The 19,090-nt window shown below is 42.2% G+C and overlaps 1 protein-coding gene across 1 annotated transcript; it reads left to right on the forward strand.

Annotated features, from left to right (window-relative positions):
* Window positions 1-5,815: 5,815 nt before the first annotated feature.
* Window positions 5,816-18,290, forward strand: tmem240a (transmembrane protein 240a; the record flags this gene model as incomplete). The annotated part of the gene is made up of 4 exons (XM_084069423.1): window positions 5,816-5,872; window positions 6,259-6,365; window positions 10,355-10,563; window positions 18,136-18,290. The coding sequence occupies 4 exons, from the start codon at window positions 5,816-5,818 to the stop codon at window positions 18,288-18,290; spliced, it is 528 nt and encodes a 175-aa protein (XP_083925549.1).
* Window positions 18,291-19,090: the final 800 nt, after the last annotated feature.

Genomic DNA, 19,090 nt, shown 5'->3' on the forward strand with positions numbered 1-19,090 from the left:
TTTGAAAATAGCCGATCTACAAGTTCATCACAACGCATTGTGAGCTTGTAGAAAAAAAAACATATTGAAGAAAATGTGAAAAATGTGTATATAAAAAAAAATACAAATCTTGTATCATTTTGAAAGAAACAACAGCCAAGTCACAGAGAAATTGGGTTGCACATAGACAAAGGAGTAGACTTTACATTTATTTTCTTTTTCCTGGTATAACATTTCTTCAGATGGGGGTCTGCAGACAAATACATAATCATTTGGGGGAGCTTGACATGAAAATATTTGAGAACCACTGGTTTAAACAACCTTTAGGAAGCAATCCCAAAATAAGCAACTACACTTTTCTTTTTAATATCAATGCATTGCTGTATTGACATTTTGAACATTTCCAATAAAAACTAAAAACAAAAACAAAACAAAAAAACGAGAAAAATAATATATATTTATGATATTATATAATATAATAATAATAATATATAATAGTTGTAATATTTTGCAACTTGGTGGTGGGCAGGGACTTTACCACTGCGCCACCTGAGTGCGTTTTTGGAATATTTTTGTTATCTATAACACAAATCTTGTATGGGGGTCCCTGGCACTAAATATGTTCTGGTGGGGGTCCGCATCCAAATACATATTAATTTATGGGTCCTTGACATGACAAGGTTTGACAGCCACTAGTGTAGACTGATGATTCAGGATTGGAGGGTGAGTTCAGTGTTTTGAAAGGAGTACATTCTCTACATTCTGCTCTCCTAAATTCTCTTCATCTCCTCTGAGTCCTATTACCTTGCAACTTCTGACGTCAGTAGTTGGATAAAACGGTGTGGGTGAGGAGTGGGTGAAGAGGGGAAAATAAATGAAATGAAAAGAAACACTGGCAGCTGCTGAGAGGAAAAGACATAAAACTGCATCACAAAGGGAAAATTTGTAGTGATCCCTGAGGAGAAATTACTTCTCTGCGTTGACCCAGCAGTGGCTTGACTCAGAGTGAGCACACGGGGGAGCCGTTGGAGGTTAAGTGTCTTCCACATGGGGCACTTAAACAGGCGACACAAAGCCTGGAGAAGCTGAGGATCGAACCAGGAACTTTCTGATGTCCAGACAGCCGCACTACCTCCTGAGCTACTGCCACCCACAACACACGAGGAAGAAGAAAGTCTACTCGTCATTATCATCATGACCATCTATTTAATAGAATTTAAAATATATATAATGAATTGGCCTTGTTGGGGGCTTAGCTCATTAGAAACATGACAAATGTAGCAAACATAATGTAATGATCAGTGGCTTGTCGACTCGATTCCCAGGAAATGCTCGGACAACTACTTTTGATAGGAAATTCTTTTATTTGATGGGTTGATCACAAAAAGAGAGAGCCATGCACCTAACACAAAGTCTCAGAGATGCTGTGAGATCCAGTGTGAAGGGACTCTCCCGGTTCTCTTCTGTGCTGGCAAGGGGCAGGTTCAGTGCCAGCCAGTACTGATGGATGGCACCCTACCTGCGGTGAGTACAATACACATTTGCTGCAAAGTTTTTCATGAGACCCCCCTTTTCTTTTCAAACAGCCATACCAATACCCTATTGGTATTGGTAAAGTCCTCTGCCGTGCAACAGATCATAGGCCTGTTTATACTTTATACAAAACACCTCTGTCGGTAGGTTAGTATCTATTGATTGCACCCATTCAATGGTCTGATGAAACTTGGGTAGGTCAGTATCTCGCCTACTTAGACCATTCAATCGTCTGATGAAACGTGATAATGTCCCATTCAGTGCATTGATAGCATCCAAACTGGGTGTTTCTGCTGGGTCCCAGTCTCTCCCATAGCTGTGTGAAATAGTCCAACTAGTCCATATAGTTCCAGTGCAGGCACAGGCACAAAGATGAGGTCCACTGGAGTCTGTCCATTGTAACTCTCCTCCGAACATGAGAGCCGCTAGAGTGTAATGCTTAGACAAGTGGAGGTCCCAGTCTCCCAGTCTTTGACGCGGAGGCTGAGGGACTCCAGGAGCTGTCGTATCTCGCCTCCCTCTTCAGGTGCACGCCATCGAGGCTGGACCACTATGGCTTGCTTTCTTTTGCCGGCTTTGACCCAACTCTAGCACCACATCGTTGTCCTGCTCTTGGCACATGCTGCGTGGGTCAATGCTGCTTTTGGACACCTTAAAGTTGTGGAGCCAAGCAGTTAGGGGTTAAGCATCTTGCTCAGAGAGACCTCAACAGGGCTGGGAATTGAACCTGGGACCTTCTGTTTCCCAGGCGGGCCCTCTACCCATTAAGCTATATGGCTGCCCGTAGTAGACCCAGGAAACTCTGCTGCTCTCCTATAGGTTCTGGGGGGCCAGTCCTTAATAGCGACCATATGGCTCAGGAAATGAATATTTTGTAATATTTTCTATGTATGTTTTTTTTTTACAACAACCTAACATGTGATTTATGATGTGTCCAGGATTTACCTGCACCCATTATGGGAGTGACAAGAGACAAGCGATGAGTATGTGGAAGGTCTGGTGTTTTTTCATTGATCCGATGAAGATCCAACACGGATCGAAACGTTGTCTTTTTTGTTACCAAAGCTTGGTGTGCAAGTTCTATCCTTTAACCCTTTATTTTTTATTTTTTGGGGGGCTTTTTATGCTTTTATTGATAGTAGGCCTACAGTAGATAGACAGGAGAGATGGGGAGTGACACGCAAAGGCCGTTGGCAGTCGAACCCACAACGCACTGTCAGGCTACATTGGAGTCTAGGTGCCCGGACCACTATTAGGCCAGCAGTCTGGGCCCTATGCTATTCTTTTAACACAACACCCACTGTTAATGTGTGTAGAATTAACCCCTCGTCATCACCAGGAACAACATTTGTCATCACAAGAGATTACATTTTCCTGGGTGGAACGTGAAAGCAAGCCTGGCAATTACTTTCTGAAGGCTGGCCAGGGCTGCATTGAAGTCCACAGCATGGGCGAGTAGGTTGTCCAAATAAATCACATAGCAGTTCTGAGGCACTCTGGCCAGGACCCTTATCCGCTTGAAGGAAGGTGTTGCAGAGGTCAAAAGGCATGACCTGAAAGTGCCATAATCCTTGTTGGATGGAAGGTGTACTGACACCATCAGTACAGGCCCCTCTGACGGGCCTGTACTGATGGTGTCAGTAGTGGCGGGCGGGCCAATTATTTGTGATGTTAAACATTTGAACATCCCATTGACTGGTGTCACACTATGGACGGCTGGTTGGGTTTGTGTAACAGTGTTCCTGATGCTGATGTGGATGAGCGAGCAGGCTGTGCCCAAGGTGAAAAGATGACATTGTTAGCTCTCATGCCACTATGACGCTGAAGGGCTACTGTTACTAAGCCCATAAAGCCAGGGCCTTGGGATATCAACAACTGCTCCCTATTGTTTGAGTATAGGTCCAGCCCTTGGGGCAACCCTTTGCCTTGCATCTGTGCTTTATCTCAGGGTGCAATTGCGTTGTGACCGTTGGGTAAGGCTCCTACGTACACACATCAAAAAAGAAAAGAAAAGAAAAACACTGCCTTTTAGACTAGTGATGTCAAACATTGCTTCAGGACCTTGGACAGTTATATTGTTAGATTGGACTGCATCAGTGGCAAGTAAAGTCTAAAGAATTTACTGATAGGCAAGCGTTTTAGAGACCATGTAGAAAATTAAACAAAAATAAATTATGGTATTGTAATTTTCTCTACAATGTGTAATGTTAGTTATACAGACTAGCCCTTAATGTCTAATTTAACCCCTGGAGGCTAAGTCGGTACTGTCACACTTGGACACACACACACACACACACACACACACACACACACACACACACACACACACACACACACACACACACACACACACACACACACACACACACACACACACACATATATATATATCAACGCGAGTGCGTGCGTGTCCAAGTGTAGGCCTACCAATTTAGCCTCCAGGGGTTAAATTAGACATTAAGGGCTAGTTTGTCTAACTAACATACAGATTGTAGAGACAATTACTTTGAAAAAAATACTGTATTTTTGTTTCATTTTCTACATGGTCTCTAAAACGCTTGCCTATCAGTAAATTCTTTAGACTTTACTTGCCACTGATGCAGTCCAATCATCAAGAAAACGTAACTGTCCAAGGTCCTGAAGCAATGTTTGGCATCACTAGTCTAAAAGGCAGTGTTTTTCTTTTCTTTTCTTTTTTGATTTAAATGAAACTTGACCTGAAAATTACACAATAGGCACTATCCCATTTGCTAAATTAATATTTGAAAACGGTTAGCCTAGATTTCACAGTGATATTGTCCTCAGGTTGTTTCACATTTTTAACTGGTTGGTCCAAATAAACAATAGTTAAATGTTGGCAGTAGACTATGATTAAAAAAAGGTTAGAGGGCAAAGCAGTCTTTTGACCTGACACCCATAAATGTGAGTGGGATAAACTGGCAGGGTTGTGACAAGAGTAACACACAAAGCTCAGCGAAATGGCGCAGAATGTGAAAGTGAACTGCAACGTCCAGAGAGTGAAGAGACGATGGATAAGGGAGGGGCGGGGTGGAAGGGGAGGGAAGGGGGGTCTTGAGCCCAGTGGTAAGGTGCCGCCTCCAGAGGAGATTTGGTTAAATCAGCGCGAATGTGCAGATTGTTAAAATGTAACCCATACTCTAATGCAGCAGGCTTCGATTAATAACATGATATAAAGGCAGTCAAAACTGCACGGTTGTCCCTCGTATAAACGCCCACAACACGCGCATGCACACGCACGCTCGCGCACGACACACGCACAAACAAGCAAGTGCGCACGCTCATGCACAGAGAGGTGGCGGTGGATGGATGGATGGATGGATTGGATGGATGGATGCTCGTGGCTGCTATAAGACAAGATGGGATAATCATGCGAGTCTGGCTCCGCTCCGGGCGTTGATGCAGCTGCCGTTGCTTGGTGAGGACAGGACTGAGGGTACTGGGTGGGTCTAGATCTACTGGATCTATACTGAGGGTACTGGGTGGGTCTAGTCTAGCTCCGACTGGATCTATTTGGATCTACTTGGTCAGGACAGGACTGAGGGTACTGGGTGGGTCTAGGGCTCCGACTGGATCTATTTGGCCTATAATGTCGATGTTATCAAACCATTCCGAGAAGAAGACGGGGACCGTGAAAGTAGCCTAGTTGGCGCAGTTCTTTGAAAACCCAGGGCTGCATGCATTAGGCAACAGTCAAGAGAAACTGAATCTTTTTTTCTTTTTTTTTAATCAATGGAGGATAGGCTATAATTTCTAAATCCCATAAACCTTTACCAAAGTCGGGAATAACTTGGAAAAGGGGACAGATTGTAGGCGAACGGGACCATTACCACCCCTTGCATCTAGGAATCTTCTGAATGGGATAGAAGAGCCACGCCGGATAATAATAAGCATAGAACACCCTCCTCCTCTTCGGCACCTTGCCGCGTCCAGCCCGGCGCAGCATCCCCCACACGGCTAGATGATGCACTAGCCGGCCGGATGGTATTTGGCGTGCAGGTGCAGTGAATGCTGTTATAGGCTACTATTCGCCTTGTGTCGATCAGTGGAGGGACGGAGAGGGACACCGCGCCGGCTCAGCCCACTGTGCCGTTTCACTGATCCACTCCACGGTGGGCAACTTGAAGGGACGGAGAGGAGAGCCAGGTGCAGCAGGAGAGCCAGGTGCAGCAGGGCGCCTCGATGAGCGTCTTCTCCCGGGACGGAGCGTCTGATCAGTGATCAGAGCCGCGGGTAGAGGAGCCTGAGGAGGGCTACAGGGAGGCGGCGAGTTTGGAAGTTTTTGATGCATATGATCACAACCACCATGATTTTTATGATTCTTGGTGCTTCAGTAGTAATGGTAAGTCACCTTGTATCTTCACCAATAAGACCGGATTTGCATCGGCTCTTGTTTGCTCCCAATTTACCGACCACATATGTGTTAAGTAATTAAAGCTATATATAGCACATCATGTGTAGGAAACTACCTTTGCAGAAGGCCTATCAATGGCATGTGGAAGTAGGTTAGCCTACCTATAATTACCTGCTGTCATAAATAAATAATCCAATTGCCTACCATTTCGATGCGAGAGTTTCCCCTTACATTCAGGCGGATTTCCCACTGCCACTCTGTTTGATTATTTTTTAAATAACACACTACTGCCATATCATGTGCAGTTCGGTGGAATAGCCTCCTAGCCTGTATTGCTTTGACATGTCCCAGCTGACTGGAATGGTTCTTTGCAGGCGATCGCCTGTTTAATGGACATGAACGCACTACTGGACCGCTTTCACAACTACATCTTACCGCATCTACGAGGGGAGGACCGCGTCTGTCATTGCAACTGTGGAAGGTAAATGCCATCATCATATCATTCGGAATACACACACCGTGTGGGTTATTTTGCCCGTCAAATTATAACTGCTCAAAAGGCCTCAATCTCGAATGTTTCGCGCGGTGTGTAGCCCTGAAAATCGAACCTGATATGCGTAACATCAGCTACAGAAATACCTCTTAATTGATGTCGTTTTAGCGATTTTATCCGTGCCGTGCGCTTATAACGGACAGCTTATTTATAGATTTTGTCGGTGTTTTTTGGGGCTATAGGCTCTACTCTGATTTAGATTTTGCTGCATGCGAAGGTGTGTTGGATGGAGCCATAAATAGGTAATGAATTATTATGTAGATATGAGGCCATTCTAAAACAATTTGATCACCAAGTGCGTTTGGTTTTAAACAAAAACACTTGCCGAGTCGAAAGCATTATGATGAGCCTGTAGGAATCATGTGGCTTTTAAAGATCAACTATGGCTATACCTGCCGTTTGGTCTGTCTGATAATGCAAGGGTTGGATAATGATAACTCTTATTCTCATTTGACAGGCTGTATATAGCCTGTGTTTGAAGATATATCTTCAAATGGAATTCACCACACATTTTAAAGATCTGCTGCATATGTCCTACATCATGTGATAGATGCAGAACAGACTAGGTGTTTGATATTTTTCCTCCTTTTTTTTATTAGTTAAGTTCTGTCTATTTCTGCGTTGCCCAAGGGTGTTCTGCTAGAATTTAAGAATAGGACACTTTTGATCCAATAGGTCCACAGTCACGCTGCACCTACTGTGCATGGCACCTCTTATGATAATAATCTGTTTGCCACAGGCTGTAAGTAGTTACAATGGCACTGTCACGGTTTATTAGTGCTTTATACTAAATGAGAATTAGGTAGTTCATCCTAATCAATTACAGATCAGCATGTAGGCTAAATATTATCTGCATGATGGGGATGCACTACATTCACATATACAGTAGGTATTCAATAAAAGATATACTGAGTATAAAAGAGTCCTGACTCCACCATGTTTTAGAGGTTGTTGACTTGAAAATGGGTCACCATGCTGGTATTTATATTAGACTATATTCATACAGGGATGCAACCTGTGGAATGGCCTCTCTTCCAAGTTCAGAAGGTTTTAGCTGAGTGACCTGATAGCCGAGTGGTCAGGGCACATAACACATGTGTTCAAATACCTGACAGCGAGTTACTGGTTCGATTACTGGCCAGCTGGACCATTTGCTGCATGTTCTGCTCTCTCTCTCAGTGTCGGTCTCTCTCCACTGTACCTATCCAGTAAAGATCTCAACAAAATCCTCGAACAAAATGTGGTTTAGCTAAAATACCAGTGTTTAACTCCAAAGAGTGTACAAATGGAACCAAGTAGACAGAGGGTCTACTTGGTTCCAACACTAAGGATTTGACTGTGTCCCCCCAAAGGGAGTTGTACAGTGACACCGGTATGTTTAGACAAGAAGTGTGACAATGTGAGATAATGTAATAATAAAAGCAGCATGTTATCTTGGTATTTGCAATCATTTTATTATTACAGCCAACCAATTACACTCTTTTTAAAATTAAACCAGATTTTTGATAAACATGAAGTGATATGAGCTGCAATTATTAAATTAAATAACTACACCACAGCTTATTGATTTTGACATTTTGATGAATAATATATTCTGCATTAAAATACAGAGTGACCCACAAAGAAAGTCCAAATCCAGATCTCTTATCTTGGCCGTTTTAAGTTTGCTATTGGCACACATTGCCTCACTCATTCCCGAATCAGCATTGGTCGTTGTTTTTTGTGCCAGCATAAATATTCAGCACCTTCTCAGTAAAATCCTCAGAGTCAATTAATCAATTTGTAACTCAGAGAATGCACAAATGTAACCAAATGGACCCTTACGGTTCCATTTGGTTCCATTTGGTTATTCTCTGAGTTAAATTGACACAGAGGATTTTCCACCGTGAGCTGGAACTGTTTGTATACCCTTGACTACATGACATGTTGAGGTGTCCACCATTGCCAGCAGTGCACACTTAATCAGACTTGAGGACAGATCCTGTGTCATTTCATTTGGCAGCCACTGTGTTTTTTTTTGTTGTAGCGTTGCCTCAGTCAGAGGTGGAAGTCTATTTTTGCGTCCATGTGGAACAGAGCACAAGCATGCAAGTACATATGGGATGCTGCTATGTAGCCTGCTCTTTTTGGAAAATGTGCAAATTCCGGTGTGTGTGTGCCAATTGGGTTGCCAATTAACAGTTTGACCACCATCCCCAGTTAGAATCTCACTTCAGGGCCTGTGTTGCATGTCGTCCCTTGTCCTTGCCCTGTCACTCCACTAAATAAAAGCCGAAAAATAATGCACATGAACCCCTTCATGCTCCCCAGCCTTTGTCAGTAATGAGCCCTGACAACAAGCTGGTATAGTGAAATGTTTTTACTTCAAAACATGGAAAAGAAATGCACTGCACATTTCTGAGTGTCAGACCCTTCGGTCCATTTTTACAGTGTTATTTCTTACACTTGAACCCTCTATACTTGGTGCACTCCCTTTCCCCTCTACACCAAAAATAGCTGATTGAGATGCATTGTAACTTGTATGTTTGTAGATTGGCTGTTTTTGGCGAATATTCCACCCAGAATAGGGATGCTAGATAGGGATGCTAGGATTCAAGTGGTTACACTGACACTAAGAATTTTACTTAGTTTATTCATCATCTGCTCCAGGCAGTTTAGTAATTTAGAAAGTATTGGCAGACCTTACATCAGAAGACAAGCCCGAAGGGTTTAATGACATCAATCCAGGATGCAGCTGTCTTTATTCATTTGCTCCAGTGCTTGCAATAGTGCATCAGCGTGGTTACATCTGTCACTGAGAAGAGACACTGTATGGAAGTGCTTTGTTTTACTGCTATTTGCACTATATTTGAAAGGAGCACATCACCCATTTTCAACCTTATCTTCATATAATTGGTCCTAAAATTGGTGGGATATGGACAGTTCAGAAACCTGCTTACCAATGACATCATCAATGGGGATTCCAAACTGATAGTAGCAGAGTACAGAGAGGACCCCGGCGGTCGTAAAGATGTAGTTAACAGTGTTTCAAAGAAGAGGCATGACATAGTATGTGAACCTCTACGCAGTTCCCTTGGAGCGTTTGCAAGACAACCAAACACTTAATTAATTTGGTTAACTCAAGCCATTGTTCGATTTGAATTAGGCTGAACACTTACACCCATCTTTCTTTCTCTGAAGGTGGAGGTATGGAAAGAATACTGTATATTTGCTTTGCATTAGCCTACTTGGTGCACTCCAATTAGCAAGACAGAAGTGTCATCAAGAAATGCAGTCACTGCTGAATAATGTAACGAGATGAATGTCACTAATGGTATGAGTCAGTGGTCAACACAGCAAGGGACAAGCGATCTGTGAAAAACACACCAGTGTTCCTTTGTCCAATTTACCCTCTTTGTTCATGAACATGAAAATACCTAGATAGTTGCAGCTGTTTAATGAGGAACAGGGAAACCCTTATGAAATTAGTTGTCAGTTAAGCCATGAAGGGATAGGGTTGCAATTGCAACTACTGCAATGAGGTATCTCTGTCTGTCTGTCTGTATGTATGTATGTATATCACTCTGTCCACCACAGGAGGCTGAAAACACAGCTCAACTATGCACACTTATAGGTTTCATTGTTTGTTAGTCGTTGTATGCATGCAGAACATAAATTGGTTTGCTGATAATGTTTATCAGCAACCCAATTTATGTTTGTCCATGCATTGCATGAACTCCAATTAGTTTTCTTCCTAAGCAAGACAGATTTCTGTTATTATGACAAAATACAGTCTTATTGAATATAATCACTAATATATTGTATCCCCGGGACAACGTCGAGTTATCCTGAAAAAAAAACTTGTGCCATTGAGACAACATATATTTATATATTTGTATTTATCTGTCTAACATCTTCTCTATCTGGCTGCCCTATAGGCATCATGTCCACTATGTTATCCCGTATGATGGGGACCATTCCTTGGTGGATTCATCAGAGAATTACTTTGTGAGTGACAGCGTGACAAAGCAAGAGATGGACCTGATGCTGGGCCTTCTGTTGGGCTTCTGCATCAGCTGGCTCCTGCTGTGGCTGGACGGCGTCCTACACTGTGCCGTCAGGGCCTGGAGGGCTAGCCGATACTACGGTAAGTCACCCAGAATGGAAAAGCCTCATTTATACTAAGTCGGATGACCGTTCCACTTGACAAAAATAACTGATTTTCAACTGAAAAATGCATCTGAAAAACCCATTGCATTACCCCAAAACATTCCAATAGAAAATCTGTTCTTTTCATTTCATCGAGTGACACAAAGTACGAGTCCTTAGCCAGCTGGCAAGCATTGCGCTTCTGCAAAATTAAGAGGCTCATAGACAAAGTTAAGCAGAGCTAATAGATATTTCTTTCCATAATTATCTGTTCATTTTAGCTAGCACCTCCTGTCATTTATCAGTGACCTGCCCCAGAGACTATGTGCAGGTGAGAGTGGATTCCCTTGAAGCGTCTGTGTTCAGCTCAGCAGATGTGTAAATAAACTGGCACTTGAAATCTATTCTTGACAGACATGGATTGGAATTAAAGGTGATGTTTTGATGCCTTAAAGCTAAGACTTTCTGAAATGATAAATGAACGTGCAGCGTAAACCAAGACGTGTTGAAACGAAGGGTGATTGTTTTGACTTTGAAGATAAAGTTTCCCATCTGTCCACTATATACCTAAAATTACATTTTGTAATGATATATTTTTTTCAAGGGATTGACTACAAAAAGTTGACGAGAGGTGCTGAGGTGTCAATGGATGGCAAAATGATTAAACACGGGAGGAAAGGGTCAGCAATTTGAATCGAGTGACTCAAGCTATTTGAAATGACTTGAAAGCTAGGTTTCGGGTGGTAGTACTGGGAAGTATATTAGGTTCTCCAATATGATAAAAATATTTTAATGAAAGCTATGATAAAAATCAATATCAAGGCAGGCAATGAAGATATAATGTTCAACAATCAAGTCACCAAAAATATTTCTCCTCTATCTCTCCATCAATATCTCGTAAACCTTTGTGAGTCAGAGGTCTGCTTGCAATAAGTAAAAGTATAAAAGATGGGGGCACTCGGTTGAAATGTATTATTAAACTAGATTACAGAAAACATGACTATACTGAGACATCAAATATCAACACCTCCACACGTCCAACACTTCTGTCCATTTGAATTGCCCAGCACTAGGTGGTAGATTCACTCGTGCGCACACACACACGCACACGCACACGCACAGTATGTGTGTGTGTGTGTGTATATATATATATATATATATATATATATATATATATATATATATATATATATAAATATTTTAAATAGTTCACAGTAAATAATAGACATAAACACATTTATTTGCATGTATAACCCTGCATAAACATCCACCTTGCCAGAAAACCCGGGAGGCGGCAGAGCTCTTGTGAGTGACCTTCCTCCTTCCCTTGGCCCATTTTCCACTTGTCTCACCTCACTTTTTTTTCGCCTCCGCTTACAGTGACCTCATAGAATATCACAGCCAAAACATCCAATCTGTGCCATGATTCATACTTCTGTAGTCATTAGATAAGGTAGAATACAATCAATTGCCAAAATGTTGTTTTTTGTTCAATTATTTATTTTGGGGGGTGGGGGACGTTTACAGGTCACTGAATATTTGGCTGAACCAAATATTTGTCAAATGACTGGATAAAACGACCTTTTCAGTTTCTTCTTGGCTGTGTTGTCAAGTCCAGGTCTCATAATGCTCACTACCCAGGAGCATTATGCCCATTCCTTTTATTGTTATGAAGTTCTGGGGCCGTCCGGGTGGCACAACGCTAAAGTAGTACCTGCCCACCACTGTGGAGATTGGAGTTCGATTCCTCCGTGGTGCCTCTGGCTTGGCCGGGTGCTCCAGTGAAAACAATTGTCTTTGTTTGCAGGTGGCACCTGGGAGGCATAGCATGTTCCTCCGCACATGTTACACTCTCCTGGTGAAACTCCTCACTATCAGGTGAAAATATTTAGCCTGTCAGTCATGCAGCAGCTTTCACCCCCACGGTCAAAGGTTATAGTTAGCAAAACACTAAATTGAAGAAATTGTCTTCCTGTAAAACATGTGCACAGCAGAGTGCAAATCTCCACCAGGAAGCATGCACTAATAATACTACTACTAATAATAATAATAGTAATGATAATAATAATAATAATAATAATAATAATAATAATAATAATAATAATAATAATAATAATAATAATAATAGTATGGGTAATAATAATAATAATAATAATAATAATAGCAATGTATGCAGTGAAATTTCTACCTGCTGCACTGCCAGTTGCTTGGCATGTGATTACCAATTGTATGTCTCTAATGTGATCTTCCTGGGATGTCACAATCGCATTACCTAAACACGTCATCTTCAAATCCAGCATGCTCGTTCAGCAACTCTTCATGTCTATGATTTCAAGACAGCACTGTATTAGTTTTGGTGCACACCGTTCATAAATGTACATTTTATGTTAATATGTCAGCTTGTGCCAGCGAACTTGCATATCTGCCATTGTCTATTTCCAGTATCCCACAAGCCAAAGTGATGGGAGCAGTGTAATTGGCTAGCCTGGTGGGACCCTTATCCTATAGCCTGGAGGGACAATTGCTCTGCCATTATAAATACAATAAATTAGTTGTCGGCATGCACAAGAAATATGACACTGATCGGCCCAGTAGTCTGTGAGATTAACTGTGGACAGACACACAGACCCACAGTGCCGAATGCATGATCTCCTGGTGGAGATAATGACAGAGATCTCGAGCCCGGTCCTATGGCTTAAGTGAGATTCATGGTAACAGAGTATATTTCCATAATGGCAACCTACCGCTTGTAGATGTCTATTAAAGAGCTTTTTCCCTCTTTTATAATTATGACCATTTCAAACCAATCAAGGGACAATGATGTTGATGATCATGATGATCAGGCAGTGAAAGTTGCTGCATAATCATGACTTTTAAATAATAATAGTTATAATAATAGCTACAACATGTTGTCAAAGTACGATGTACCCCTACTCTGATTGCCCTCCCCCCTAAATTTTGGCCTCCATGATGCCTCTGTCACCTCTTGTCCTGAAAAGACTAATGAAGGAAAAACTATCCACGATAACGAGTCCTGGAGACGCGATGACACAGAAAACGTTCATTGTTAGCAACATTGTCTAGCAATGTGTATGCAGTTGTATAGTCGTGAGTATGAAAACACTGACTATATGCTTTCAAAGCCAAAAAGAAAAGAGGACGAGAAAAGAGGAAGCACAAATGGAATCATGGGAGAATGCGCTGTGTCTAGACCAGACGCACCCGGTGAGACAGTCGACCGCACAGAGGACACGTGTCTGTTCATTGGTGAGATAACTCCGTCACCTGTCTCTCTCTCTGTCTCTGCTCTGAGTGTCTGAGACCTAATTTCCCTATTCAAAGTCTCCTCCTTTCTCCAATAATGATGTCCTCACACTTAGACGTGGTAATATTACATTACATCTATCCATCACATTTCTGCTCTGTGGTATTTCTGTGTCAAAACAGGCCTACATTCGAGTAATTATTGTAATATTTGTATTGATTTTCATATATATATCATACAATCACAACAGTGCACACTACTCCAAAATAGTTTTATATTTTGGCTATTCGAAAATAGCCGATTTACAATCGTTATGTGAGCTTGTAGATCGGCTATTTTGTATTTATTTTTTAATCAGGCTTGAAAAAGTTTATAAGAAAATCTTACAAAAGAATCAATTTTCAATTATAATGACATGCCCAAAATAGGGGCATCAGGGTTAATGTGGGTAATGGAAAGGAACTCAAAATAGGACAAAAAACGTTGCTGGAACTTACAGTATAGTAATTCATCGTGGAACCAAGGGCTGAGTATTTAAGCTGTAACCCCTGTGCTTGCGAGCTGGTGGCATAACTTTCTTTCAACTAAAGTGCATGAGATGTCTAGACAAGTAAAGCAGAGCATGCTATAGCTTCCGCCTCCATGGTGATTTGTTATCAGTGTGTCCTTCAGGACTACACCAAAGAATGCAGTCAGTCAGTTAGGAGCAATAACCGTATTGCACATACAGTATACCTACTATGAAAAAGTATTAAAATACACCTGTCGAAAATGGGGCCAGACAAAACCAAAACATGACCTGACTGAGGCTCGGTCTCGACAGCACCTGATGCAGGTTGGGTGTAAACCAGGGTAGAGTTTAACATGTAACCTAGATGTATAGATGTAACCTATGCAGAAAGGGAAATTATTTTATTTGTTTCTTTCTTTCTTCTTTTACCTGTGCCCTATTTTTGGACTATTTGGACCACAAATAAAGAATGATAATAGTGTTTAATAGTGTTTTGAGAAGTTGTCAAAAAACACATTTATGTGGAATGGTTATTGTGAAAAATATACCAGGGAAGAATTAGCTATAAAAAAACATGCACAGTATGATTTCGGGCTGCAGCAACCCATGTCTAATGCATATTGATGATAAGTGTGCCAATGTAATAGCAGCCTGCCAATTATATCTGCCTTCTCTCACTGCCTCGTTAAGTGGTTGTGTGATGGGGAGGAGACTCTGAATATTGCGTATAATACAGACATTCCAGAGTTAACTGGGATTCTTAGCTTTAAGGATAATGCTAAAATAGCGATGTGTGACCTTCATATTCGGATCACCACTGAAAAAACGGAGACAACAGGAGAATGTGCTCCAGTAGCAAGTGACAACATTTCACCAGCAATATGAAATATACAATTGCGAATTCTTTCAATCAAGGCCTCTGTACATTAGAATCGGGGAGCTTGACTAATTTGTCAGATCGAAAAAACAAACCTTAGCCATTATTGGGTAGAAATAAAAGACTTTTGTGATGAATGAAGCAATGCCATTGCTCCATTGCATCTGTACATCCTATGCAATCCCCCCGAAAAAGGCAAAGGTACATCCATATTCACTACCCTTAGTGATAGAATGGAGCTATAGGCTGCATCTTTTGTGCTGGAGCCATTGTGCAAGGGAGGGAATGCCCACTGCGTTGGCTGTGACGTACAAGTGTGGTTCGACTCGTTTAGCCTCCCAGAGATGGGGAGTGAAGGTGAGGCTAGCGGAGACGGAAGGGGGGAGAAGAGGGTGGAGATGCTGTCACATAGCCCAACCCCCACCTAGACACACATACACATATACAAGCTCTTTCCTCCAGAACTATAAATAGAATGAGAGAGCAGCTGGAATGGCGGGTGAGGGAGCGTGCGTGCGCGTGCACGCATATCGTCGCTGTTGGGAAGAAACCATGTCTCCATTTTCATCTTTTTGTTTTTTCAAAACATTAATGCCCTATTTTATACTTATACTCACAATATGTCATGATGCGACGCATTGTGAGATTGTAGATAATATCTGCTATTTTCAGTATTTGTGAAATAGTATGAAAATATTTGAACGTTTTTTCCTATAATGACATGCCCCAAATAGGGATGCCAGGTTGAAAGTGTTTAAGACTGTGGGTTTTATGAATATTTAAAGAATATTAACAAGAGCTTGTGGCTAAATAATAGTTGGATTCTTCCAACGCAGGTTCTTTTTTTCCCCTTCTTTTTTCCTGAAAAGTAATGGTTTTGGCATATACAAGGTTTCCACCCAGCAGTGACGATATACACACGTGCCGCATTGAGGTGAACATTGATTTCCATTGCTCTCCCCCCCTTTCCTAATTCCATCTATAGCTCTCTCCTCCTTCCCGTTCAGTTATTGAATATCCTCCAAGCCGTTTCCTTTCCTCATGCATCCTTTTCAATTTGTTGGTTACTTTCTCCATTATTGTGGAATTCACCACGAATGCATGAGCTTTGCGTCAGTGCAGTGCACTGGCGTTGCCTTTGTTAAACGAGTGAAAGGAGAGGCAATACAATGATATAAAAAAAGAAAATGATGACTTGGCGTTCGACATCCCCTCCCCCAACCGCCTATTGAAAATGTTGCCGGGTGTACCTTCGCAAACCACCCCCCCCCCCACCCCCATTTTGTGCATTACATTATCATTTTTATTTCTCATGCAGACCCCATCTCCATATCTTCATCCTTTTATTGAAATGAGAGGAACCCGTCTCGTGCTGTCGTTTCCTTTGGATACCCTTCAGAACAGTCCTTGTGGATTGCATACCCATTCAAGGCTATAAATAACTCACTCACTCACCCCCTCCCTCCTCCCCTCCCCCAATCTGGCTACTGAGTGTGCTGTCTGGGGCTCTCCCCTCTTTCTATCCAGTATCCAGTGGTCCTTGCCTCGCTTTAAGCTCCGGCTTGGCCCGACAAGCTGATATCTAGCTCTGCCATTCCTGTTCTCCGCAAACCCCGGTCTGTTTCCTCAACCATAAAAAAAAAAAAGAATCCCAGTTCATCCCAGTGCAGTCACTGATTCACAGTGGGTCAGTCTCCCCATCACAGAGCTTGGAGCACAGATACACGCATCATCGGGGCTGAGTTATGGCGGTTGTTCAAATACAGAGCGCTACGTTTGGCAAGTGAGCAGCATGGGCTATTGCACTCTAAAAAATGGGGTCTGGTCTGTGTCCATTGAATTGTGTTTAGTTTTTTTTACGCAATGCCAATTTCATTCTTTAGAGGGAAGATAGACTCAGCCAAGGCACCTGCTCATGTGCAACATACCAAACATGTATGTAGTGAATCAAGGACATTCCATGCACTTAAGAGATTGTTTACCATTTTCCTTTCTCTCTTGCTCATCCAATCACATACTGTACCTCTTTCCTGTGCCCCTGTAAAATGTTCACACCCCTACTTTCCACAATTCGAGCTTATTAAAGATAGTGGTTTAAAAAAACGCATAGCATATTAGGAACAGCTTTCCAAACATGTAACTGTAAAACATGGCCCCTAGGGGCCATGTTTTACAGTGGTTTTACAGCTAAGGGTCGTTGTTAGGCACACATGAATGCCTAAAGTCCTCTTGGCAGTTCTAAAAACAATGGCCTTGCGTGGCTTACCAAACACGCCAACATGACAAGCATACACATATCCCTATTAAAACAGTTTTAGAAACTTTTCTACAAGAATGTATGAAATTATGAAAGGTAGGCTACCAAACGGTGAACATTGTAAACAGGCTGTTGGCGCAGTAATACGGATACATGCAGTCTCAGGTGTTTATACCGCATTTTACAGTGATTTCAAACACGGCTCAGCCAATAACAATAAAGAACCAGAACTATTTGTCTTAAAATATTCAATAGAGGATAACAACTGCTGTGTGTGATCTATTTTTTATACAGTTGACAGTGGTAGCCACACAGTAAGATGTGTTGATTTATCTATTTGTAATCTGTGAGTATCTATTTGTAATCTGAGTGTACAAATATAAAAAATAGTCCATTTGGTTACATCTGTACAATGAGGATTTACTGTGCATCTATTTCAGTGGCAGATATACGTTTTTGGCCCAATTGCCCTGTGCTTGAAAATAGAAGGACAAAATGTTTGATGGGAAAGGCCTTTTGCGTTTGTCATGCTGATTTTGTGATACGCTGGCGCACCGGCCGGGAGCTGAGAAGGACCCAGATCTGGATCTGGGCCGATCTAGTTTATGATCTTCACCCCTCTAACCTTGTCCCGCTTCTCTTGTGGTTTTTCTGTCCCAGACACCCCATCCTGGTCGTGGCTGCCCCAGTTCTGCAACCTGCGAGATCTGCGTCGCCGCGCACAGCTCCGACAGCTGGAAGACTCCACCGGCAACATGGTGCACATCAAGCAGAAGCTCTACCACAACGGTCACCCTAGCCCTCGTCACCTCTGACTCTGAAAACTAGAACCACCCCCAACCCCCTGAACCCCTTGTACCCGTCTTGATACCCCAAACTGCCCCATGGCCAACTGCTGCCTCAGAGACCCTGAAAAACTGCCCTCCCACCATTATGAACACGGCCCCTCCAAATGCCCGACCTCGGCGACAGGGCTTTCTTACAACAAAACCTGGCGCCTATCAGCGTCCAAACAGCCCCGAAAATCCAAATGGAATATTATTGTTGCCACTGAAATCTTGTCTTATGTCCATGTCCACTATTGTGGGAGGAGGGGGGGGAAACAACATTTTTAAGGGTGTTTTTTCTGTATCGAGACATTTTCTGTGTTCATTGTTAAACTTGGCATGCTTTTAGAACAGGGTAAGATGTGGGCAGTGTATGGAACAGGGAGGTAAGAATGGGGTGCCATGACTCTTTATTTTTATCTCTATCGGGTGGGAGGGACTTTGTGTATGGGAGGGGTGAATGACGGGTGGGTGGATTTCAAACATTTTTTTGTGATGAACCAGTTAGATTGCTGCTTCTGTAAATACTTATAAATACGGGAAAGTGGGGTTTAACAGTCTACCATGGGGTGTGTAGGGGGAGGGATTTGTGTGCGAGTCGTTTCTCAGTAGAAAACTGGATGAGGGACTATGTGGGGGGGAAAGATTATAGACGTGGAGCAGCGGAGAGGACTATGGTTGACAAATGGATGTGAACCATGTGATTTCTGCTAAAAACAAGAACAAAAAAATAACAGAAAATTTAGCTTTGTTACTTAGTGAATTAAATGAATGTATTAATTTTTTTC

This window comes from Gymnoscopelus microlampas (assembly GCF_963454915.1).
Source record: "Gymnoscopelus microlampas genome assembly, chromosome: 10".
Taxonomy (NCBI): domain Eukaryota; kingdom Metazoa; phylum Chordata; class Actinopteri; order Myctophiformes; family Myctophidae; genus Gymnoscopelus; species Gymnoscopelus microlampas.